Source organism: Lampetra fluviatilis, chromosome 2 (genome assembly GCF_964198595.1).
Source record: "Lampetra fluviatilis chromosome 2, kcLamFluv1.1, whole genome shotgun sequence".
Classification (NCBI taxonomy): Eukaryota; Metazoa; Chordata; class Hyperoartia; order Petromyzontiformes; family Petromyzontidae; genus Lampetra; species Lampetra fluviatilis.
The window spans coordinates 7925878-7950503 of record NC_136276.1 but is presented as its reverse complement, the minus strand read 5'-3'; the positions used below and the strand labels follow the sequence as shown (position 1 = coordinate 7950503).

At 46.8% G+C, this 24626-nt stretch overlaps 1 protein-coding gene across 4 annotated transcripts in view; it reads left to right on the top strand.

Moving 5' to 3' along the window:
* The first annotated feature begins 2160 nt into the window (after positions 1-2160).
* The window catches only part of LOC144941155 (uncharacterized), a 36044-nt gene continuing 13578 nt past the window's right edge, over positions 2161-24626 (top strand). Inside the window, exons 1-7 of one of the 4 annotated variants that reach the window (XM_078867707.1) lie at positions 2161-2387; positions 12536-12728; positions 15841-16062; positions 17980-18131; positions 20939-20986; positions 22853-22950; positions 23834-23914. In XM_078867707.1, coding sequence (XP_078723833.1) covers positions 2363-2387; positions 12536-12728; positions 15841-16062; positions 17980-18131; positions 20939-20986; positions 22853-22950; positions 23834-23914 — 819 coding nt within the window. In that variant the 5' untranslated portion in view covers positions 2161-2362. Of the gene's footprint in view, positions 2388-5812; positions 6214-12535; positions 12729-15480; positions 15639-15840; positions 16063-17979; positions 18132-20938; positions 20987-22852; positions 22951-23833; positions 23915-24626 lie in introns of those variants that run through there. The other 3 variants (XM_078867715.1, XM_078867731.1, XM_078867724.1) reach the window with 3 other exon arrangements.

Genomic DNA, 24626 nt, shown 5'->3' with positions numbered 1-24626 from the left:
GTTAATATGTATGTATGCCGATCTTTAAAGGTGCATTGAAAAATGTTGATACTCCTACTGATTCTCCTGCTGTTATGGAGTGACTCATGCTGCCAGCTATGGCTGCAAAGTTTGGTCGTACATCTGATGTATATCGTTTATTGTTAAATTTGAATCACAGTTCCTATGATCACTGTTACATTGTTTTTATAGCTTTATTTTGGTGATTTCGAAAACGTTTTGGATTAGCCATATTTGTTTGTTGTTGTACAGAGTTAGTCTGATAACCTTAATCAAAATTGTCTAATGGTTGTTATTGTTTGACTTGCATCCCACTGGGATTTTTGCACACCGCATTGATATACGGTGCTTTTTCTTGAAGACTTTGTTGTTTTTTCTTGGATTTTTCTGTTGCGCGTAGTCACTTTAAGATGTTTCTTGTTCGTGTTTTTGTTTGTTGCGGTTGCACCCGAGTCAAGAGCCGAATGGCTCACAGGGCTATACCTAATAAATGAAACTGAACTGAAAGTCTTTCACAACTATGATAATCGGAGGTGCGGCTGAATGACAACACACTAAACACAAAAAAGCAGTTCTAAAGAAATGCATTTTCAATTTAGATTTAAAAGGACAGAGCTCCAGTAGTTTCCTAATGTCAGAAGGAAGAGAATTCCAGACGGCCGCAGAAGTGCATCCGAAAGCACGCGATGCAGTGGCCGTCTTTGTTCGATGGCTCGCAGCCAAAAGCCGCTTTTGCTGCGATGATGACCGGAGGTCACATGATGGTTTATGCTCCTTGACGAGATCAGCAAGGTGTTGTGGTTCAATTTTTGTTAATGCTTCTTCTTATTCCCTCCCTTTGATGCTGCTAGTCCTGCATAATGCACGGGAAAAACATGACTTTAAACCCCCCGCCAAACCTCCTACGCATTTCACAAGTAGTACTAATCGCATATCTGCATTTCCCATAAATATGCTAAAATTAATATTGATATGCAAATTATTTTGTCAAGGCGCTCTTCCTCCTCCCTCCCAGCTTAAATAGACGCTCCAAGCCTGGGGTGTGTCATTCAGACTTTGTCTTCTCGACAGACCTGTTCTTCACCTGAGGACGGCTGTAACGTCGTGAGAATTATTTTATTATGTTTTATTTTTATTATTTTATTATTTCCATTCTACGTGACTTTACCGAAAGAACCAAGAAGATATTGTGGTTCATTTGTGTATTGAGCGAATCGTGTGTCTAACAATGTTTGTTTTCGGTGCATATGTCATGTACGCTCAAATAACCCCCACAAATTGCATGGTATGTGAAGGCCGTCATCCAGCAGTGGATTTACAATAGCTTTATCGAACATATGTTGTGTGTAAGGGATACACATATGGTGCCTGTATGTGCTGGAGACCACTACGTTCACCGCAGTGCTAATCATTTATACGATTGAATTAAATCACGATTCTTGTATGTTGAACTTCTGTCGCACCGTGCGTAGCCAATCGTGCTAATCAGTCAGTACTATATCTTTAATACAGTATTGACATTTAATCAAATTTCCAGCTGTGTGTGGGGGGTGTAATAGTTACTGACTTATCTGTAGCAAACACTCACTCTCCTGGAAAGCCTTGATAGTTGATCTCGTCCAACACTGAGGGGCAGCGTCCAATGCGTTGTCGATTATTTTTCTTCTCTCTCCAATCTTTGACACTTGATATTCTGTACATCACGAGGTTACCGGTCAGCCCAAGTGGAAGAGCACGGAGGGTGACCTTAAGAAGTCGCTAAATTTCGATTTAAAGCTTTCGTGACTGCAGGGATTCATCTTCTTGGTGCTTTCGGTAAAGTCACGTATAAGGGAAATAATAAAATAAGAAAAATATTGTATTTTGTATTTTATTATCTTTTATTTTGATTATTTTATTATTTCCCTTCTACGTGACTTTTACCGAAAGAACCAAGAAGATGCCCCGCATAAAACTTGTTAACGTGAAATCGATTTTCTGTGGATCGGGGCATTGGACGAGGGGTGAAATAGCTGAGACTCAATAGGCCCATTCATGTAGAAGAAAACTTCACAACAGCCTCCATCAGCTGACTCTGGCCGGACACGCATGGGCCACGTGATGGCGGCACCGTGACGGCCAATCTCCTTCGCCGGGGACACACGAACGCAGGAGATCAAGACGGCGGTCGCACGGAGGCAGGCTCCGATCAACGCCTCGGTTGTTTGGGGGGAGAAAACATCCTTCTCTCTCTCTCTTTGTCAATCTCTCTTTTTGGCGTTCCTATTTCAGATGAAAAAAGACGCACGCAGAACGCCTCCAAAGTCACCGCTGGAAAGCTCCAAAGTTGAGAGAAGCCGCGTGAAGTGGTATCAATTTTGTCATGGAGGGTGAAGGAGATAAAGAAGGTAAGCGTTGGGCGCGTTGTCCATCCTCCCCCACCCACCTCTCCGATTAGCACGTTTTGGCTATGCACGGTGCAAAATAAGTTCAACGTACATACATACATGCGCAAGCAAGAACTCTTGAGTTTGACCGCGTTAAACGGCAGCGTTCCATGCTTATTTTAATCAGCTCCGTGTTTTGTGAACTCTACATGTGGTGGTGGTCGTGGTCGTGGTGGCCGCGCGGAATTTATTTTTCCAACGGCATTGTCAGAGTGTGCGCTGTGCGATCGAGCAGCGATTTTCTGAGCCCTGCGGTGGGCGAATTTGACCAAACGTCGGCGGAACGGACGCCACCGCTTTCTTGCAAACCGCGCAACGGAGAATTTACTCGTGTTCACATGGACAGCGCTCTGTTGTCTGCACATCGTCTTGAGACATTGCTATCATCACCGTCACACTCTGCATCCACCATTGTGGCCATCGCAACAAAGTTAAGCGTTTCGCTTTTTAAACGGGTTAACATCCAGCTGTTGAGGCTGTGATTTCTTCACACGTGCGTACAAAGTACACATTGTAGATGATGTGCATATGGTGCCCATTCACAAATCCACTGCTGGATGAGGGCCTCTTGGATCCTTGTGGGTTGGCAAAGACGGCCGGAGTGCAGCACAATGGATTTTGCTGCACCGCCCTCTAATGCCCGCCGTGCCGTCTACACTCGGTGATTATTGACTTGGTGGTGGTCACTCATCCAAGCGCTATCCAGGCTCGATTCTGACGACATCGGATACATTGGGATCCGGGGAGATTGGGTGCATTGTGGGTGATTTGGTCGGTTCGGGGAGTTCTAGGCCAGTTTGAAATATCTATGAATATTGATGTCAGTGTTGCCGCAATTTTATGACATAAAAAAAATCCAATTCAACATGAGCCCGGTACAGAGGATAAACCATAATGAAGGTTGGGGGCACAGAAACTCCGCGGACAAAAAAACCTAACTCAGTGCTCCCGGGATAATGACATTTATCTACTGAGGAGCACCTCAGTGAGATTGAAGAAGCTTGTTCAGGTAGGTCCCTGCAAATGGGATGCTTCTCCAATGCCATCAATGTGTGTTTGGCATGTGGGAGGAAACTGGAGTGTCTGGAGATAAGGGGCCGTCCATAAATGACGTCACGCGATTTTGGACGATTTTTGACCCCCCCCCCCTCGTCACACGGCGTCACAAAAAGTCAGACCCCCCCCCCCCCAAATATGATGTCACAAAGCTCTGCCCCCCCCCCCCTCCAAAAATAAAACATGCTTCAAATCGCTTTAAACTATTACCATTGTAGTGCGTATTTAATGTGGCGCTGCACTCTGATGTTGTAGTAGAAAACGTATTAAAAAGTCTATGTAATTAAGTAGAACGTGTTGTCTATATTAATTTAAAGTTGCGCATTTTGATGTGACGTCACATTTCTCAAACCCCCCCTCCACCCCTCGTCACACATCGTCACAAATCTCTGACCCCCCCCCCACCCCCTAGGTGCGTGACGTCATTTATGGACAGCCCCTAACCCCAGAGCGAGATCTGATAATCCATTGTGGCAACCAAACACCCCGCAAATGCCAAGCTGATGTAACCAAATTGAACCCATTATTAAACGTCAACACAGAGCTCCATACTACCTCTTGCCTATGATGAAAACAAATGACGTGGAATGCAGTCTTTCTCTGGCGAATGTGCCAGGTGGTGGTCATCTTTGAACAGTGCAGCAGCAGCAGCAGCAAAACCCATTGTTGTTCAGCACTTCTTTACTTACGCGTCTATGCTCCCCACGTTGACCAATCAGCTCTGACCCGCGAGGTGAAGTATCACCAAGTAGGACACGCACGGCATGGGCACGCCCGCGCCCAGCAGTGGATCAACACCAGGGCCTGTACGCATGTGTTCCCCTCGCTCCATCATTACCTAACCTATTACTCAGAGAGAGAGAGGCGAGGTCTGGTCTGTATTTAGATCTTAGACCAGCCCTGCCTCTCAACCAGCCCCTGCCACCTTCACGTTTTTTTTCATAGCATCGGTTTATACGCAGCGTAGTCACGTGTGTGTTTTTTTTTTAACAAAATGACATCGACAGCTGTCCGGGCACAGCCTAGTTACCGGCATTTAAATGATGTACTGCGAGAATACAACGCTGCTGTGGTGGAGCGGTATGGGGAGTGGTTGGCGTGAACCCCACGAACTAAGTTGGATTCCTTTGCTTCGGCTAACGTCACTAGAAAGTGATGACTGGAACCGGTCCTGGATGCCCCCCACCCCCTTCACCGTCCGGGCACCGCACAGCGTGGTGAAGTATGGTCAAACAGCCCTCGTACCGACACGGTGTGGGAAGGCCTTCATTAAGTGACAAATGGCTTTAAATAGCTTTATTTTATTATTCATTTTGGCTGCTTCAGCTACTGCGTAGTCGTATAATTTGTTTTGTTTGAGCAGCTGAATTATATGAGGTGTGGGCAGTTAAATACGACCCGAAACGAAGTTCAGTATTGCGATTGCTGGGAGACATGTAGGGGCTTTGGGTATAAATGTTGTGTTCTTTATAATCTCTCACTATTATTTAAGTGGTTTATCTATTAATGGATCACCCTGCATTTCTATTCTATTTGTATTACCAGGTGAGGCCCACCGAGCTTTATAGCTCTTTTTCAGAAGCGACCTGGCCACAAATCATAGCTCAACGAAGTGGCTTATCATGTGCAAATTTATAGGAGCCAAATACTCTGAACGCCTGGTTGATTCTAAATGTGGAGGGGAAAAACCGATGGCCCCAAAAAAATCCACGCGATGATACAGGGTCAGGGTCAGGATCGAACCCACGAACCTCCTGTATATTTGGGCCGGTGACCCCGTTGCCAGGGCACACAATGGCCCCATGCTGCACCTCGCCTTGTTAAGCACAACTAAGTCCTTGGCGCGCCCGTCGTCACATCGTAGCGCTTCGTCGCCTTTTTAGGACAAGGAAGTTGAGCATGTGCCACGCACGCGACGTTCCGCTGCCAGGCGTTACTCACCTTTGTCACCTAAGGTACCACGGTCCAAACAGCGACAACCACCCACCCACCCACCACCTTTACGGGCACGCACGGCTTTATTGGGTATCCCCCACCCACCACGCGACGCGCCGCGGTTGTTTTTGCTTCACTGTCACCTCGTCAATAAACCGGAAAAATCTACGCGACACTTCCAATCGATGTCCTGGGCTCGCCGGAACTCCCCGACACCAGCCCAGAGGTCGCTTCGCTGTTGCCGCGACCGTGTCCAGCAGCAGCAGCGGCAGTGGCAGCAGCAGTGGCAGTAGCAGCGACAGTGACAGCAGTGGCAGGTCTCGTGAGACGGTGCCCGGCTGGCACGGATCTCTTTAAAGACTGCGAGAGGGGGGGGAAGCCGCCGGGCTTGGTGGCAGGGGCGGAGCGGCACTGGAATGTGGCTCGTGCGGGTTGAGGGAGGCAGTGGCGGCCGGGTGAGTGGTTGGGTGACCACCGCCCATCTCGCCAGCCGCGGCGTCTTCGCGTAAAGTTACCTCTCTGGTGTGGAGTCCGCGCTGAGCGGTCCCGTGCTGCCTTTGTAGACACACGTCACGGGTACTGACGCTCGTGGTGTAGGCGCGGAGGGAATCGAGTTGCGGGAGGCGCGCCGCAATCTCTCGCGTGCGCGCGCGAGAAGAGACAGAGAAGAGACAGAGAGAGAGAAGAGACGGAGAGAGAAGAGACGGAGAGATCGATGCGTGCGACGCGCGGGACGGTCACTCGGGGTGGAGTTTTGCTCTGACCGTTTGGGAGGAATTCGCCGCGCAAGCAGCAGGTAGGGCAAGGAGCGCGCCGCGTCGCGGGTACGATTCGTGTGCTATGAAGAAGGGCCGTTTTGGCCGAAACGTCGCCTGTTGTGTTCATCGTAATTCAAGGCTACGGTGTCATTTGAGTTTTTTTTGGTCTAATCGTGGAGGGGTGGATGTGTGGGGATGCTCACGTGGTTATGGCGAGCTGCGATCTGAAATAACAATTATATAATCATTATATTTTACGAAGTGCCTTTAATAACATATCACGGCGCGTTTTAAGGAATTATTAATGGGGCGAGGGGGTCGGGACGTAATCAATGGCCAAGTTAAAATAGGAAGTGCCTTCTGAAGTGATAAATGTGTGTTTTTAGACGGGACTTGAAGATCCTTAAGCGAACTGGACACCTCGATAGCATTTTGGCGGAGAATGCCACAGTCCAGGTGCAGAATGCCACAGTCCAGGTGCCATAGAAGTGAAGGCCCAGAGGTCGCCCCGGGTTCTGGTAAATTCAGAACTAGTGCAGCTGCAGTCGGGCATTCTTGGTGTTTGTGAATATCGGCATGGAATTGACGCCAATCGGCAGCTTTTGGTGAAATGTCAGCACCTGCTGCTTTGTAAATGTCGGATAGCTACCATTTGGAGCGTTGAGGTGGTATCAGGTTAGCTTTGGAAAAAAAAGTCGAACAAGATAAACATTTTGCAGCGTTGTCATGGCATTACCTGGTAATCATTGACCTTCGTTTGACAATGATATAACTACGGTGTATCATTAAATACTTAAATCATCAATACTTAACGATACACCGTAGTTAGGGAGAATACAGATTGTTAGAGATGTTGGTAAAACTTGTCTAAAATAACATTTCTGTTGAATTGTATAACAAAAAATAAGTGCCGTGGATGCACACCGCATTTGCGTGTGTTGCCACTACAAGGGCTAATGCCTGGAGGCAGATGCGAGCATTTGTAAGCAAACAACCTTGCATCTAAACGCAGCCTCTTCAGGTTGCAGCCGAACGGGTCACATCCCGAGAGGAGAAACAGGGTAACCACGTGGCTCTGGTCAGAGCGCTGACCTAAGAGCGCTGACACCCTGAGTTTGAATCCGTACAACTGCCTGCGATTAAAACCAAATTCTCAAGCGTAAGTGAGTCGATGGTCTCTGCCCGGTCACCCATATTGCCGCACAAATAAACAATCGCATTCAATTTTGATCTACACATAATTTGGTAAAATGACAGCTTTGAGAATTTTTTTTTTAAATCTGTTTTTACTGTGATGCGACAAAGATTTATCATTACAGCAGGGTGTGTGGGAAAGTGCTGTCGTCCCCCCCCCCTCTACTGTGTGGATCAGAGGTCACTTGAAGGGATGTCAGAGGTATTCTTAGGTTTTTTTCGGTAAAGTCACGTAGGTAAAAAAAAAATTAATTAATAAAAGTAAAATAAAACAAAATAAAAAATCACGACGTTTCGGAAGCAACACAAGCCTCCGTCTTCAGGTGGAACCGTCACAGCCACGGTTCCACCTGAAGACGGAGGCTTGTGTTGCTTCCGAAACGTCGTGATTTTTTATTTAGTTTTATTTTACTTTTATTAATTTACATTTTTTTTACCTACGTGACTTTACCGAAAAAAAACCTAAGAATATGAATCCTTGCAGTCACGAAAGCTTCAAATCTAGAATTAATGTCAGAGGTAGCTCTGTGAAATCCGCTTCCGTGGACCGTTTCTCCAACGCAAATGGGTTTCGCTGCTCCGTGAGACGTGTGTACTGCGGTGAGCACGGTCGGCTACGTACGACGGGAAAGAAAGTTGAACACACATACATGCGTACGTATTATGATGACGTAACCCCCCATAACCAAATCGGAATACAATTGTGGAAGACAAAACGATTCCACGATACGCTGAGAGCGTCGACCAATTCATTCGGTGAGCGCATCGCTGCTCTGTATGATAGGAATGACCAGCAATTCGAGCGCGGAGATGTCATCCACACTTCTCTGTGACATACAAGACAGCATGAGCCTTTAATTACATTACCACGCGCTTGCGTATGTGTGGTGAGCACACATTAAATCCGACCGAACAGGAATGTTTCAGCAGCAGTAGCAGCAGCCTGTAGAACCTTTCTTGCACATGCAGCTTGATTTAAATGTGGTTGTGCTGATGGGTAATGCAAATTGCCCATGGACGAATGTCAATTGGTGCTGCTGACTTTTTAGTTTGTGTGCATTTCCACAGCCACGCAAAATGAACACAACCATCGTGCCGCAGCTGTAACTTCTCCCAACACCAGTTCTTGTAGAACCTTCCTCCCCATTCAAAACTTTTAGCTGCCCCTTTCTACAGAGAGGAGTCGTGTTGCTGTAATTCACGAAATCAGCTTAATGGGCCAACAACCTGGCCTGCAAGTGAATGTGGAATGGATTGGGAGATGGAGATGGTGGGGGAATTCACAACCCTGAGCGTTGCTTCAGTGGTCTACATTAATCCATGAAGAACGACGTTCATATTTGTGTTTCATTCCTTGTGACTTTGGACACAGCCGATAACAGTGTTATTATCGTCTCCATGAACCTAGCTCTATCTTCTTCCTCCCCATATGGTCATGGTCTCACACTGTCGCATCTCAGTTTTGTATGTAAACTGATCGCATTGCTCCATCACCGTGGTGGTCATACTTTTGGGTGCATTCCATCCTTCACCTGCCATTCCGTCACCAGCCTTGCCCACTGGCTATCGTCACTTCTGAGCGACGTGGGCTTGCTGTAGCTCAAGCTTATTTTATTGCGATATGATCTGTTTATACAGGCGCACACACACGGCATGTACAGGTTGGTCCAGATGTCTCGTGGCTTCCCAATTAAGTGTCCCCTACCAATTGTTTCCCCTTGCATATTCATTAATCTTTTTAGATAAACCTCACCGGAATTTTTTTTAAGCTTTAGATAATTAGATGGGAGTCACACAAGACATCTGGATCACCCTGGAGATCACAAATCTCCATAAAGTTCTCCATTTGTCATCTGCAATGTATCTTCTCCCCCAAACATTTTTTGAGGGACACAAGCAAGAACAGTCTGGTGTATTGTTCAATATGTGATTGAGGTAGAGTTGTCTGGCATATAAAAACACGTCCAGATTGATCAAGTGTGTAGCCATCGAATAAACGCACCCACCGATGAGCACGGCTGGTTGGCTACGTGCGGTGCGAAAGAAGTTCAACATACATTCGTGTACGTTGACAATGCGTGACCTCCAGTGCCATTCGCGACAGCAGCACGCACGCGTGTTTTATTTGGACACGCATGGTTTGAAACGCACACCTGTTGAACGAAAATGACAAAATGAAAGATCAAAAGTAGCGAGCAGTTTGGGGCAGAGCGGTCTTCCGTCCCATTCGATAGCGAGCCTCGTGTTTGTGTGCAGTAAAATATGTGCAGATTAATTGTTTATTCAACAAGCCTGCTACGGAAGTGTGTGCTTTGGCTTTGGATCGCCGGGGTGTTAAGTCTCCGTGTCCGGAATATTTATTTAATGTCCCACAGCGACTGGCTGGCCTTACTTACAGCTTGTGAACGGAGTACATTATTTAACCTTGCGTACTAACTACACTTCAAACAAGCACACTTTGAAACGTCGTGTGTTGTGTTATTAACGCACCGCCTCCAAAAAGCGTACAGATGCAGAGACACAGCTTGGCGGTACGTGCTTACGATGCGTGTGCTCAACAGCGAAGTTGAAATTTGACGGTCAAGTCAATGCTGGATGAAGGCCACTGCCGGATGTAACGATCGACCCAGCTCCGTAGTCGGACCTCCTCATGGACACGTTCTAACGCTTGGCTGCTTCTCGGTCACCATTCTTGACCACTGGAAGGGAAATAATTAATCTACTTTGTGCAAAAAAATATAATAACAACAAGACTGGCCAGTACACGAACAGAAACGCGTTGCGATGGTTGAAAAAAAAAGATTATTAACACAGATTTAACTGAAAATGAATATGCTGCATGTATTTTCCAACCCTTGGTAAATATTTGAAGAATGCTTGCACATTCAAAGGTTACAATTGTATGAAATGTTGCACTTCGAGTAATCAATGTCTATGTGCACCTATGGTTGGTCACACGGTCTGAATTACACACGAAGCATATTGCATAAACTGAACACAGTGTATGTCGGCTTTCAACACTGTCACCACACGCAATTAAACATTTGATTCAGTTGCAGAAAAACGCCATTTCGGATAGGAATATGTGGTACTTTAACATCACCAAAGGGGTCATAAGCAAAGCTCCAATGTAGTGGTTCTTAACCTGGGGTGCACGCACTCCCTGGGGGTACGACGTGCCCTTTCTGGGGGTGCAAGATATGGGCAGATTTTTTTAGGAGGTAAATCATCGAAACACAAATTAAGCACTTGCACGAAAGTACTCTGTTCCATAAAACCGATTAATTTGTTAACATTATACTTGTTTTACGATTGAGAACCAAAGTGGTGCAAGGCTGCAGTAAAGGTTAAGAACCACTGCTCTAATGCGTGGCAAATGCAACTTAAAATTACGTCAATAATCCAAAATCCGTGGACACCAAAATTTGTTGCTTGCTTTTTGAAGAGCTCATCAACATTTATGCAAAATCTAAAATATATTTGGGTATTTTTTGATCGCCCCCAACCAACCCCCCTTACGTGCATTATTTTAGCCTAATCTTGGCAAAATGATCAGAACTTCAAATTTCATAGGGGATTACCGTAATGACCAGTGTGGGGACTTGAAACCAAAAGTGGTTGACGACATTTTCAACACTGGTCCCCAAGGTTCTTCACAGCAACACTTACCTTTAAAGACCCACAATCCCCTACAGGGCAAAGCGTTGCTCTGACGTTGGAATTAAATCTCTGGCGTTTAAATAAAACGCGGCACTTATCCTTCGTCTGGCAACTTGCCAAAAGTGAATTCGGGGCTTCTGATATTTGTTTTCGTCTAAAAATCCTCGTTCATTATGAGTTTCAACGAGGTGCTACACACTATGGTTAGCGTTTCAATTGAACCCAGTGTGATTTTTCCAGTCAAGACCACTTTTTTTTTACTTTAGGTTGACCTTTGGCAGGTCACAACGCAAATGCAATAAGGAAAAAATGACGAGCATTTGTGAACTTCGCAGGTCCAAAAAACCCCCCCGAGTGAATTTTTTGTTCGAAAAATCTGAGACGGTCGAGCAATAGCTGTGATTGAGTTGGTACGGAATGACCCTCGAGAATACGTACATGGCTGGTGATATTGAGGTGGCTTGATTAGCTGGAAATCTCAAAACTTGTTCTGGCTCTTTAAATGTAACTAAGCCCACGAGTGGACTGTTGGAGGTGGATGTTATATTGTTTTACCAAACAGTGGTGATGACTTGCAGAGTGATGTCATGGGGAGATCGATTCTCTCAGAAAAGCAAGTTTATAATCCCTTGCTCAAATCATTATCCTCCAATTGTGACCGCATCCCCACCCACATTCCAGAGTGAACTTCCACATAACCTGTTCAAAAATATCTTGTCTCGGAATGCGATACTTCTGCATTCCTTTACACAATCGAATTCAGTGAATGATTCTCCGATTTACAATGTATCTGATCACCCACACCCATACATTTGTCCCAGCGATTATACTTCGTGACGGGTTTTCTTTGCGTAAATCACTTCCAGTCATGCTAGGCTCGCACGACCTTCTAAACACACAGCAAACCCCATCGACTCATGCAATTATATACTCAACGAGACAGTTTTTCTGACTGTGGAACTGTCTGTTGTGCCTCCTAAATTGTGTCTGATTGTGTTTGCGGTTGTGCTATGCAGCTCAGAGTTGTACCATGCACGGTACACCCAGAAAAAAGCCATCGGGGGCGAGCTACTATTTTATGTTGTTTTCTAGACAGAATCCCTTCACTAATCTCCATCCACGTTGCCGTCATTGCTTGTGGTAAGTGTGCCACTGGTGAAAATTGCTGCATGTGATTATAGCTCGAAGATTGCCCCAGTGTGTCATCGCCTTCAACGTGGCTACTTGAACCAAAGCCAGGCCCTGCATTTTGTCATCAGGCCTCCCCACACATATTATTTGACCAAACTTCACCACGCTGGTTAGTGCGGGTTGAGGAAGGAGAGAGGCGCATAGACATGGGAGCATATAAGTGCAGTACAACGTTGGGATTTTGCTGTTGCCCACAATGGAGCAACATAACCCTTTCGACGTAACCCTTCGACCCAAAATGGTGTTGGGGCAGGTACAAAGGGAGACCTATTTTCTCGAGTGAATGACAGCACGTGACCTCTGCTGTTTTGTCAGTTGGCCTTTGCGCGGGCGGCGACGAGGAGGAGCCGTCGCCACCGCCACTGCCGGTTGCCCCTGGAGACGTGGAGACGGTTGCGATGGAGGGCTGGCTGAGCGCGTGTGGCCTGAGCCAGGACGAGGCGGCTCACATCATGGAGGTTCTGCAGCGCGATGCGCATCTGCGCCAACTCGAGGATCGCAAGATCGGGTCGGTGCCACCGGGGAGCATTGGGTGGTTGGCCCAAGGATGCGGGATTCTTTTATTCGGGGGAATTTTGAGGTAGAGATCAGAGCACAGAGCTACCTCCGCTGAGATTCTGGATTTGCTTGCCAGCAGCTACCATTGGTTAAACTTTATTCTCACAGCTATGAATGTGATGTGTCTCCACCGGGTCAATTGCTGCACGCAAAAAACAACTCACGTACAATTTGGTTCTGCACTTTATTTGGATAAATTCCATCTGAGGATTAATTGGCAAACGTTAATCTCATATGGCAAAGCAGGTGGGAGATTGCTACCCTTTCCTGTTTGAACCAGAGGTCAATTAAAGGCATCTCTGAGGTAGTTCTGTGACATCTGCTTCTGTGGGCCATTCTCCAACATGACGGATTGCACTTGCACTGTGAGAGATCTGAATTGATACTTTGTCTCATGGCATGGTGCTGTTAGCACAACCGGGATGAAGTTGGGGGAAATTAGCACAAATTAATAAAATATAAAATTGATGGAAATTCCATCTTACCAGGCCATGACCTCCAACCAAAACTCACACCAGGGGAGTAACTATTGAGTGTGCAAGAGGTTCAACTGCATCAGGTCCTAAGGCCAGATGGGGCCCAGGCGATATGCTCCACAGAAATGGGAAATGGAATGGGGAGGGAGGGGGGGAGCATTTAAGTCCAGTCCTAGGACCAATTCCAACCACTGACGAGGGAAACCTGATGACATTAACAGGACCCTGCGGGGTGGGCTGGTAGGAACGAATAACCAAAGAATATAAACATCATGTATTATTACACTTGTTAAGCCAGGAAAGCCCCACTGAGTCAAAAGGTCTTTGTAGGGTCCTGGCAAGTGTTTGCAGTAGGGGGCGATGTTGATACACGGACGGACGGACGGACGATATAATCTATCGGTGGTCTGGTCCACTTCGTTCCTACCAGTATAACAGAATACTCTCATAACTCACTTATGGTCATACGGCCCTGACTTTTCCCTTCTCTTTTCCCTCTGAAAATCCTAAATGTTTGAATCCAAATGACAAAGGGCCCTGAAATATATCATTTGTGCCACCCGGCTGGAAGGAGATTGTACTGACTGCTCCTAGCGGATCTCCAGCCACTGCTGTTCGTCGTGGCAAAGGCGATGTCTGGAGGGGGTGGGGGGCGGGGTGCCGCACGTCGCGAGAGAGGCGCCGTTCCGGAGAAGAAGAGCGAAACAACACCGGTCTTTGTGCGCCGGCAGTGTCACGCGCCATGCCTATGTTCAATCCTGCCTCATCCTTTGCATCTGTGGCTCCTCTTTTATTTTTGGTGGGAGGTAGGGTTGGGGGTGGAAGGGGGACATTGTTGGCCAACTGTTAGCGCTGTGCAAGTTATCTCCTCTAGCCGTCGTGTAAGGGCAACGGCGAGAGTCATTGGGGGACCGTTGCTTGTGTCCACACTGTTCGTATTAGATTAGTCGCCAATGAAATGCTCCTAGCGTAGGCAACCGGTTAATGGCTTTTTGAATATTTTTTATTATGAAGTTACTCACTATGCATAATTAATTTTCTTATGGCTAACTTCTTAATTAAAATATCATGGCGTTGAACTAATATGAGCGCATGCTGCAATATAATGTTTTTGGAAGCAAAGCCATTTTTCTTGTTACGGCTCGCGAGGAAAGTAAATACGATATGCGTGCTTTTGAGTTTTGACGTCAGCTTACCGTCTTCCAAGGGAGGCTGCGTTGTCCGCAGCAGATGCTCCGTGCGCCACGCAATTAAGGCTTCACAACCCAGTCTTGTTATAATTTAAATGCTACTCTGAAAACTTAGCGGATCTGTTGACCACGAAGAAGCGCCACTGCCCAAAACGTCACCAACTATGTTTCCCCCCCCCCTCTCAGAACTTGACGGATGTGTTGATTTTTGTTGTTGTTATCTGCGCCTTCTGATGCAGCGCTCAATGAGAGAGGCGGTGAACGAAGTTGTGATTAGTGATGACAAATACAGCCCCAAACACTCTCGGCTACTTCACCTTTGCCGTGGTGCAATGGATACATGCAGCAAGGGGCCGTCCATAAATGACGTCACGCACCTGGGGGGGGGGGTCAGACATTTGTAACGATGTGTGACGAGGGGGAGGGGGTGTTTGAGAAATGTGACGTCACATCAAAATGCGCAACTTTAAATGAATATAGACAACACGTTCTACTTAATTGAATAGACTTTTTAATAAATGTTTTCTCCTACAACATCAGAGTGCAGCGCCACATTAAATACGCACTACAATGACAATAGTTTAAAGCGATTTGAAGCATGTTTTATTTTCAAAATGGAAATATGCTTTTGGCGGGGGGCAGAGCTTTGTGACGTCATATTTTAGGGGGGGGTCTGACTTTTTGCGCTGCGAGCCAAGTTTTAAACGGCGTCAGGAACATTATTTTTACATATAAAACATTCATGATCGCGAGAATCACTCGTGATTGTGAAAACTCAAAGTGAAGACATACGCACACACGCTGTCCTCTTTGTTATTTATTTGACTGGCTTTGTTTTGACGAATGTTCTCAAACACGTAACCTCGTTGTGCATTCACATTGGTCAGATCTCGAGGGCAACACGTTACTTTAATTACTTTGTTTTCATTTCACATCAGCTGTTTTATTTCGTCCTTGGTGTGCATGCCCTCGTACGAAGGGCGCTCGACCAAAAAACTTAATAATTATTTTGATAACGCTCAACTGCGTTCAGCGATGTGACGCATTACAGCAAACACCGTTGAGAGACGAGGCTCAATAACCCTCGGGCGGCGGCACTGTGAAGCACAATGGGAGGGGAGTGGGATTGGATGGAATCAGTGGAGCTTGAGCCATGGAAGCACCCTTGGGAGAGAACTTAAGAATAAGAAGACGGTTGTTCTGTTTTCACTCTATTACAGTTCACCAGTCATGTAAAAATAAAAAAGACGTGGCACTCCGATTACAAATTTTAAGCACTTGATAAATACAGATAGTTAGTGCCTGGTGATTAACAATGGATCACGGTTATGATGATAAAGTTGATTTTGAGTGTCTCACCCCGGTAATCTAATATTTAAATCCCTGTTTCTCTCAGCGAGCTGAAGGAGCACCTCCAGGAGAAGAAGAGCATGATGGGACTCCTCGCGCGGCAGGATGCCTTCAACGACAAGTGCTGCATCCTGTGCTACAGCCCCTTCCTCATCCTCATCAACTCACGCGAGCGATGCCAGAGCTGCTGCCTCTACGTGTGCCGTGACTGCAGCGCCTACAACCGGCAGGCCAAGGCACGGCTCTGCAACGTTTGCCTAAAGCAGAGGTAACCATGCCCCCCCACCCCACCCCCGCCGCCCCTCCATACCCCAGGGCCTCCCATCACCGGCGGCCTCTCCGTATTATTATTTAAGTAATTGATTACTTCTTGGTTCTTTCGGTAAAGTCACGTAGAAGGGAAGTAATAAAATAATAAAAATAAAACATAATAAAATCTCACGACGTTTCGGCCACAACGCAAGCAGCCGTCCTCAGGTGAAGACCAGGTCCATCGGGGAGACAACGTCGTGAGAATTATTTTATTATGTTTTATTTTTATTATTTTATTACTTCCCTTCTACGTGACTTTACCGAAAGAACCAAGAAGATGAATCCCTGCAGTCACGAAATCTTTAAATAGAAATTTAATTGATTACTCTCCCGATTATCGGTTCAAATACTCGACCAAGTCGGGTAACTTTGACACGAAGGCTTTCGCGACGAACACGATTCACGGTTGTTTTTTTATGGGTTAGATCGCGTGAGTAAAATGTGTGTCGTGCACCCTCCTCCACCCGACACGGACAATGATTAAAGTTGTCATGAAAACCGAAGCGCCGATTTACTACTGCTTCAGCAGCACCAGTATGTTGGAGAACGATCCAGAACATTTACAACATCTTGCTGGTAGTTACAACCAGCATAATCAGATAGTTGTCTGATCAGACAGTTGCCACAATATCGAATCTAATAGTCCTAATCGGTTGACATGCTATGCCCAAATAAAAGGCTGTTCCATGATTATGCTAATGATTGCCGTCATCCTTAAAGTGTCTGAAATGTACGTCCTCAATCGTGGAACTGCCCTGGCACGGTTTGGCAGGTGCGTGTCCCCACACACAGAGTTTGCGGTGCGCGCAATGCTCCCATCTCCCCTCGCCTTAAATTTATCAAGTTATTTGATTAATTGTTATTGAATTGTCACGATTTGGGGGTCTTGGTTTCATTTTAGGATTCCTTTTTTGGCTTGTTTTTACTATCTAGTTTTTATTGTGTTTAATTTTAATGGCCTACATATAATGTTTGCATACACTTTCTATGTCACGTGCATAAACCGTAAAACAAAAACATTGTTACACGTATGATTTGATACGTGTATTGTGAGCATCTCAGTCAGTCGACCTGTGGCACCTGGGTCTGCCCCGTGACCTCCTGCCAGCGGGCGTTCGACACTTCACGTGGCCTCAACGTGCACATAGCCTGGCACAAGCGCCGTGGTGACGTCACCGCCACTTAGTGGCCAATGGCGGTTGAGCATGATAATCGATTTGAATCAATCAGTGCATTGTTACACAACTACTCAATTGCATGAGTTAATATTTTTGCATACAACACTGTGTATATAACGAATGTTACTTATGTGTGCACTGTGCTGTATAATTTATGTGACTTGGCAGTGATTGAGACCAGCGGAAAACTCTCCACTGGAACGTTATGGCCCTAAGAGGTGCCATGCTGAACCGTGTGTGCTCAACCACAACATCCCGGCATGTTCAGTGAATCTCAAGAAAATACGGACACGGGACCCTGGCAAGGGGATTTAACCTCTGACCTCTGCGGTCGTTTCTAATTACTGGGCGGCTGTGCTAATTGAACCGTTAAGTGCGTGCCCCAGTGGGCCAACAGAGGGGCATCCCGAGTGTTAGGGCTTCGCACGTATGAGTAACCGGCGACGCGGCGTGTTCAATATGCAGCAGCACAGCAAGTAGGCTGCCATAAATCTGCGTTATGCGAGGCCCTCAATACGGGTGGACGAATCAATGGGTGTAGTTCACGACTGATAAGGAGGCGCCTGGCCCCACCCCCACCGGTGGGCATGCGACTCGAGTGAATGGGTGAATCGGCGAGCGCCGGAGATCAATACAATTGGCGTGGCCGCTTTGGGCGATGGATGATGTCCCCTTGCGCCGTGTCGCTCGCACAGGCTCCTGAAGGCGCGATCGTTTGAGTGGTACTACGACATGGTGAGGAAACGCTTCAAGCAGTTTGGCAGCGCCAAGGTGAAGCTGTGGCTCTCTCAGCTGCTGCAGGGCCCCCAGAAGCAGGAGGAGGAGGAGGTGGTGGTGGTGGAAGGAGGTACGACTCGTTTCGCGACGTCAGATTTTTAGTTTGCAACTTTAAAAAAAGGAAGTCAGGTATCTCCACAGGCCTGAGCGCACCTTTTATTGTCCGATGAGTTTCGCGTCATTTACTGGAAGTTTTTGTAATTAGTTTGGTGTCTTAAACGGGGGTTGAGGGGCACTTATTTTCACTGACAGCAGAGACTCTACATTCCTATTTTAGGGGCCGGTCTCTCCACGGGACAACCACTGGTGACCAGCAGTAACCATCTCTAGTGTAATTCATGCTGTGCACTTGGTGGTCGCAGTGGTTAGGCACTGTACTGTGAACCCAGTGACCTGGACCTCGTTCGATTCCCAGCCGTGGCTAACAAGGGTGGCGAGCTTATATCTGAATCAGACCCGAGTTCCCTCTTCACTAACCCACACCGACCAACGTGGTGAAGTAAAATCAAATAATTCCATTACCGACACGGCATGGTTAAATCTTTCATTCAGTCTTGGATTGATAATATAATTAATGGCTCTAGAGGTTGTTTTAATTCGAATTTCCACGGAAAAGTCACAATTAACAGCCCTTTCACGTAGAATCAACAGTTGAAGCGGACATCAATAATTTGCTTCAGGAGACACACAGGTATGTGGTTTGCACGTATTGAACGTCGCTAAGTGCTTCTGTAGTTGTAATGTTTGACTCGCAATCCAAAGGTTGTGAGCTTCAATCCCAAATGAGGTCGATGACTCAGCCCATCATCATTCTTCCAGAATTGATAAATGCACACCACGTGTCTAACGACACCACTCAAGATCCTCTGTTGTTGTGCACGAGTTGCTCAGACACGTGTAACTCCCTCGTTAGTCTCAACTAATTGGCGATGCGAAAGTCGAGAAATTATATCACGTACATTGGCGGTGGCACTGGATGCATACGGAATGATAATTGTGGGAATTTCCCTCTGATAAGCGCCATACGTGGCTCAATCTTGACGTATGTATGTTGAACTTCTTTCGCACCGTACATAGCCAACCGTGCTAATCGGATCAAGCGTAAGATTAAGTGTAGTGACACCATAAGTCTACAGGAGGCTACTGGGCCCTTAGTAATTTCTCATGCACCGACAATGTATCCACGCCACACAGCCAGCCGCCCTCATGAACGGACCCGCGAGTTGGGAACTGCTGGCCGAGCTGATAAACCCACCCCGCCACGGTGCCATGGGCTTGGCTGTGCCCGGAGTTAGTCTCATGCGCCGGGTCTCTCACGAGAGACAACGCGAGCTAGGCCTGCCCCAGAGGCCTCCGTCCGTCTCTCCTGCAGCCGCTGGGAGGAAGCATCCCTCTCAATGATCCTTTGGTGCGCGTCTGTCGGTGGTGGCAATTTAGATTAACTCGGCGCGGTCGCGAGGTGGCGGCAGTAGCAGAGGTCGCAACCGGGTACCCGATACCCATACCCTACCCGATACCCGGCTACCCGTACCCGGCCGGGTACGGGTACCCGTTTGCGACCCTGGTGCAGCCGGGTACGGGTAAGGAATCAAAACCCGTTTGCGACCTATGGGCAGCAGCCGCCCCGACGCGACAGCAGGTGGCGCGCAAGGCCCTCCCGTGAACGCGCAGGTTCCGTGGTCTCTCATCCCTCCGCCTGCGAATTCAAGTCACACTCTGGGCGTGAGGGAATTCTCTCCCCATACGCAGATGAGGGTCAAACAAGTTCGAGTTAATTCAAGTCGTTCACTGCACGGTGCCCGATCCGCGAAACAATGCGGAGGAGGCATCACAGCGATACGCTCCCGCTGCTGCTGACGCGGTCGTCTGGCTTGGCCACCTGATTGTGAAACTGGAGTTGTCGTTCGGCATCTGCATCGGCAGCCGTACGAAATAAGAACCGAGAGGAATAAGATTGACTGCACGCTTAATGCTGCAGGGGTATTAGAAGCAACGATTAAGGACGTTTTATAATTTACACTTAAGAATAGTGACAGTGGGAGCCATGAAATGTATCTCTGCAGGGCACGTCCACCAAGCAGATGGAAATATGAAAGCAACTCTCTCTGTGTGCAGGTGATAGCCGGATAATTATCACGTGGAAAAATCGTAAGACCTGGCGACGGCTTTGTTTGTGCTCTTCATTCAACAGTGGATTGATCATGGCTGGCATTGAATTGTATTATTATGTCCCGTTCTTGAGAGTATTTTTTTTGTTAAATCGCGAGCCCTTGGCTCGACGTACTATGGAGAGAGGATGCATTTAATGATATTTCCCATTGAGAAGGTTACGGAGAGGGAATGCATTTTTGGAGGTGAACATGAGTAGGGTTTTTATTTGTATTATGTAAATGTTTGTATAGCCAGCCAGGGACATTTTGTTTCTAATAATATTTAGTTTCCTACACTTATTGGAGGATGGCTGTTTGTGTGTTTGTTTGTTGTTGACATTTCTTTATTATTTAAAAACGAGACCTTGTGTGCGATGGATGTCAAGGTCGTTCTTGAGACCTACGTATGTGTGCCATTGTACACGTCAAGGTTAAGGCCCCAGGAAATGTGCACACTCCACGAACAACACTGCAATAGCAATGCCTGATGAACACGGATGTCGAGTACAAAAGCGACTTTAATCAGCTACGTATTCCGTGGATGTGTGTGTGTACGTACATATGTTGAACTTCTATCGACACTGTACGTAGCCAACCGTGCTTATTGAAGGAATTGTAAGATTTCCGTCGGCGTTTATGCAACACTTTTATTTTTTTGTAACTGAAATTAATACAATTACAAATGTGCATTTCTAATAATGCGTTGTATCTTCTTTGCAAATCGCAGAAGCTGTTGAAAATGTTGAAAATGGAGGATATAAGCGAATTAAACCAGGTAGGTCAACTACGTGATGCCATGGTACAGTAACACCGGTCCCTGGGCACCGCATCACGCGCTTCCAGATGCCCTTCTGGGCCGTCTGGAACGCTCTTCCTTCCAATATTTGGAAGCCACTGGAGCTATGCACTTTTAAATCCTCAAAATGTAAGACTCATTTTTTGAGAACAGTTTTTGTGTGTCTGCTCTGTTGCCCTTCCCCCGCACCTCCGATGACCACGTTTGGCTACATACGGTGCAAAAGAAGTTCAACATACATACATACACCATACTTCACCGACCCGTGGTGACCGGCGTGGTAGCATCTGGTCGAACAACTCCCATGACCCACATCGTGTGGTGGGGCCTTCTTCCAGCGGTGAATTGGCAAATGGCTGTGAAGTATTTTTTTTTGTTTGGTCGTGTATAACCATTGACATTAATATTGGACCACTGGTGTTCTCGGTTGGCAAACACATAACACACAGATATAAATGTATAAAATAAACATGCAGAATTACTGCATTGCATTACCACATGTGCATGTTCCAATGACACAATTTACATGTCAGCAAAAATAAACCACAGGGGACCTCTGCACAGTAAGAGTGCGTTGTCCATGTGCACACTGCAATAATAGCAACAACAGCGAGCACTTAAAAACACATTTAAATGTTCTGGAAATGTGTTAGCAGTCGAGTACAAAATACAATTTGTATTTATAAAGCACCTCTGTGAACCCCATTTCGAGAGGCTGCACAGAAACAGTGGAACACGGCCATCCTGGAGACGGGGGGGATATTTATTGTACGTAGAATTGATAGAAATGCAGACAGTCGTAGGTAGAACACACGAGCAACAGGAGCAGGGGAGTCGACAGCACAGACGACTGAAGGTATTTCCAGACCCGGGGGGGGGGGGGAGGGGGACTTCAGATTAGTAAAGAGTGACCTCATGTGGAGTGTTTATTGACTGGAGGCTTTGATATGAAGGCCTTGGATGCTGGAGCGGAGAGTGCGTGGAGAGGAGTAGAGTGAGAGCAGAGTCCATGGATGGGTCTCAAAGACAGTGAGTGTGATCTTGAAGTTGATCCAGGACTGGGTAGGGAAACTGGAGGGTTCGGAACAATGGGGTGATGTGGTCTCATTCACGGGTGCGGATGAGAAATCTGGCATCGCATTTGGAGATTAGTTATCTGGAGCAGAGAGTTGCAGTCGTCAGGTATATTGTAATTGATTTGGGAAACCTTCACCATTGAGGTGTTTATGAATGGAGTTACCAAGCCAAAACGACAACGAGCCCCAGTTTAGCCTCATACAGACTGTTGGTGCAAGTGATGTTAGCGAGCACCTATGAAGGCCGGCACGGCACACAAGGGGGTGGGTAGCCAACACCACGCCCAATCGCCTTTTGTCTCCCGAGTGCTGATGTTTACATCGCTCCAGCTACTCAATCAAGGCTGGGTCGACCTAGTGGAGGCTAAGGACGGATATTGGTTGTGAGGAGGAATCGAAGTCGGACAGCTGGGTTCGTGGCTCAGTGCGCTAATCACTGCTCCGCTACTTCATCACAAACATCCATCACCTCTTCAGGACAAAAGTTCACTCGTGCCAGCGTAAAAAAAAAAAATCACTCCATACCCAATCGTCCATTTCTCCAAAGCCAGCTTTGTTGCACTACTGTGATCCATATTTTTGCCTTTACTAATCGATCCTCAATTCCCACGATGATTGGATATGATACTCCTGAACAGGCAACTGGGCAACTGCTGGCTGGTTATATATGGAAAGCTGGAGGTTTTGTGTGGATAGCCGTGGAGATCATGGTACGGGGGTGGAGCGTAACGAGCGTCGCGCTAACCGTGGATGCGTGGCGTCGGCACAGACACACAGATGTCGGAGGAGTGGGTGATCGCCCTGCGCATGGCTCAGGACGCGGTGCAGGATGCCGTGGACACTGCGGAGGCTGAGGCCGACAGCCTGGTGAGGACCCAGAGTCGCTCACTCGAGCGGTGATGAAGCACGTGCAGGTTTACCCATCTTCGGACCGCTCACGGGGTCGTTCATCATGGCCAGGGGCTTTTACGATCACAAGATCACAGTGCACATTTCGTAAACTTGAAGTGAGCGGAGGCTATGAAAGGCTTCTGGATTGGTGGTGGGGTGGCTCAGTAGTCAGAGCACTGATCTGCTAAATCCGGAAAGCCGTCTGTGATTAAAGTTGGTTCTCAAGCACAGCGAAGTTGACGATCTCAGCCCGTCACCAATGAATGCGCAAAGAATACCCGCACGATATCAAATGTTGGTTCTGCGCTAAACTTGACTGTCAGGCGACATGCCTCATTGTGTAGATCAGAAGGTGACGTGGGTGTAAGTCAGATGTAGTTCTGTTTCATCCACTTATATTGGCCTTTCTCTCACACGAATTGCTGCAATGCTCTGTGGGAGTTCATCTCATGGCTTGACGCCAAAAGCCCAATTTGGATAAAATTGTGGAAAATTGGCTAAAATAACGAAAGCAAAATTGAAAAAATATAAAATATACCGTTGTGGGCAACACATCACAAGAGCACCTGGGGGTTCATTTGTGTTCACCTTTCGAAATTGTTTCATTAACCCAAAGCCATCTTTGCAAAGTGTGTTCTCAGTCTGTCTCTATGATCGTACTCACACACTCTCTGCTCATAATGCTTTTGCAGCAGATAAAGGATGCATCCGTCTTATACACACACCTGTGTTGAGCGAAGGCTCTGCGTGTGTGTAACTCTCCACACACTCTTAACTGCCTTTTTGACGGTTGCCTTGGATGTGCGTTAATGATGTTTTTTCTTTTTTGTTACGCGGGGAACTAACATCTGTACAACAGGAGGCACAAAATGAGCTGCAGTTCTTGAAGGAGCATCGTATCGAGGTGACCGAGGAACTCACCACGACCATTTACCAGCAGGTATGTTTGTATGTGTGTTGAACTTCTTTTGCACCTTACGTCGCCGGTGCAAAAAGAAGTGTGCTGATCAGAGGTGCAGGTAATCATCACCTGATGCCCTCGGGAAAGATGCAAAATTATTTACAAAGGTGCCCCTGAGCTCGCAATCATTAATAATAATTACAATACAGTAATATGAATACAGTAATATTAATGGTGCCACGGTGACGAGATGTTAACGAGCTTGCCCGGTATATAGGAGGTCGTGGGTTCAATCCCAAACCCTCGGGTTTTCCGTCCATATTTATAAACGTACGCTTAGAGTATTTGGCTGCTCTACATTTCCACGTGATAAGCCACTTTGTTGAGCTGTCATTTGTGGCCGGGTAGTTTCTGAAAAAGAGCTATACAGCTCAGTGGGCCTTACCAGGTAAAATAAAAAATAGTTTAGTTTTTAAATACATTTTAAATGCCGGTATTATATTTCTAAGTTTTAGTTCTCCCCACTGCCCAAAGATTATATGTACCTCCACACATGTACATACTAGTGAATCTCTTCTAACCTTTTGCGGCCTAGTCAGTCTGCTCAAGGAAAGCCCTGGTAGGGTGCAATAAATCTAGTAGGGTTCGTAGGCACAGTCAGTTTTTTGTTGAATGCCTTGGTCAAAGGTCATACATGACTCACAATCAGTATCATAGGTCTGAGGTTCATTTTAGTCATGTTGAACCCTCC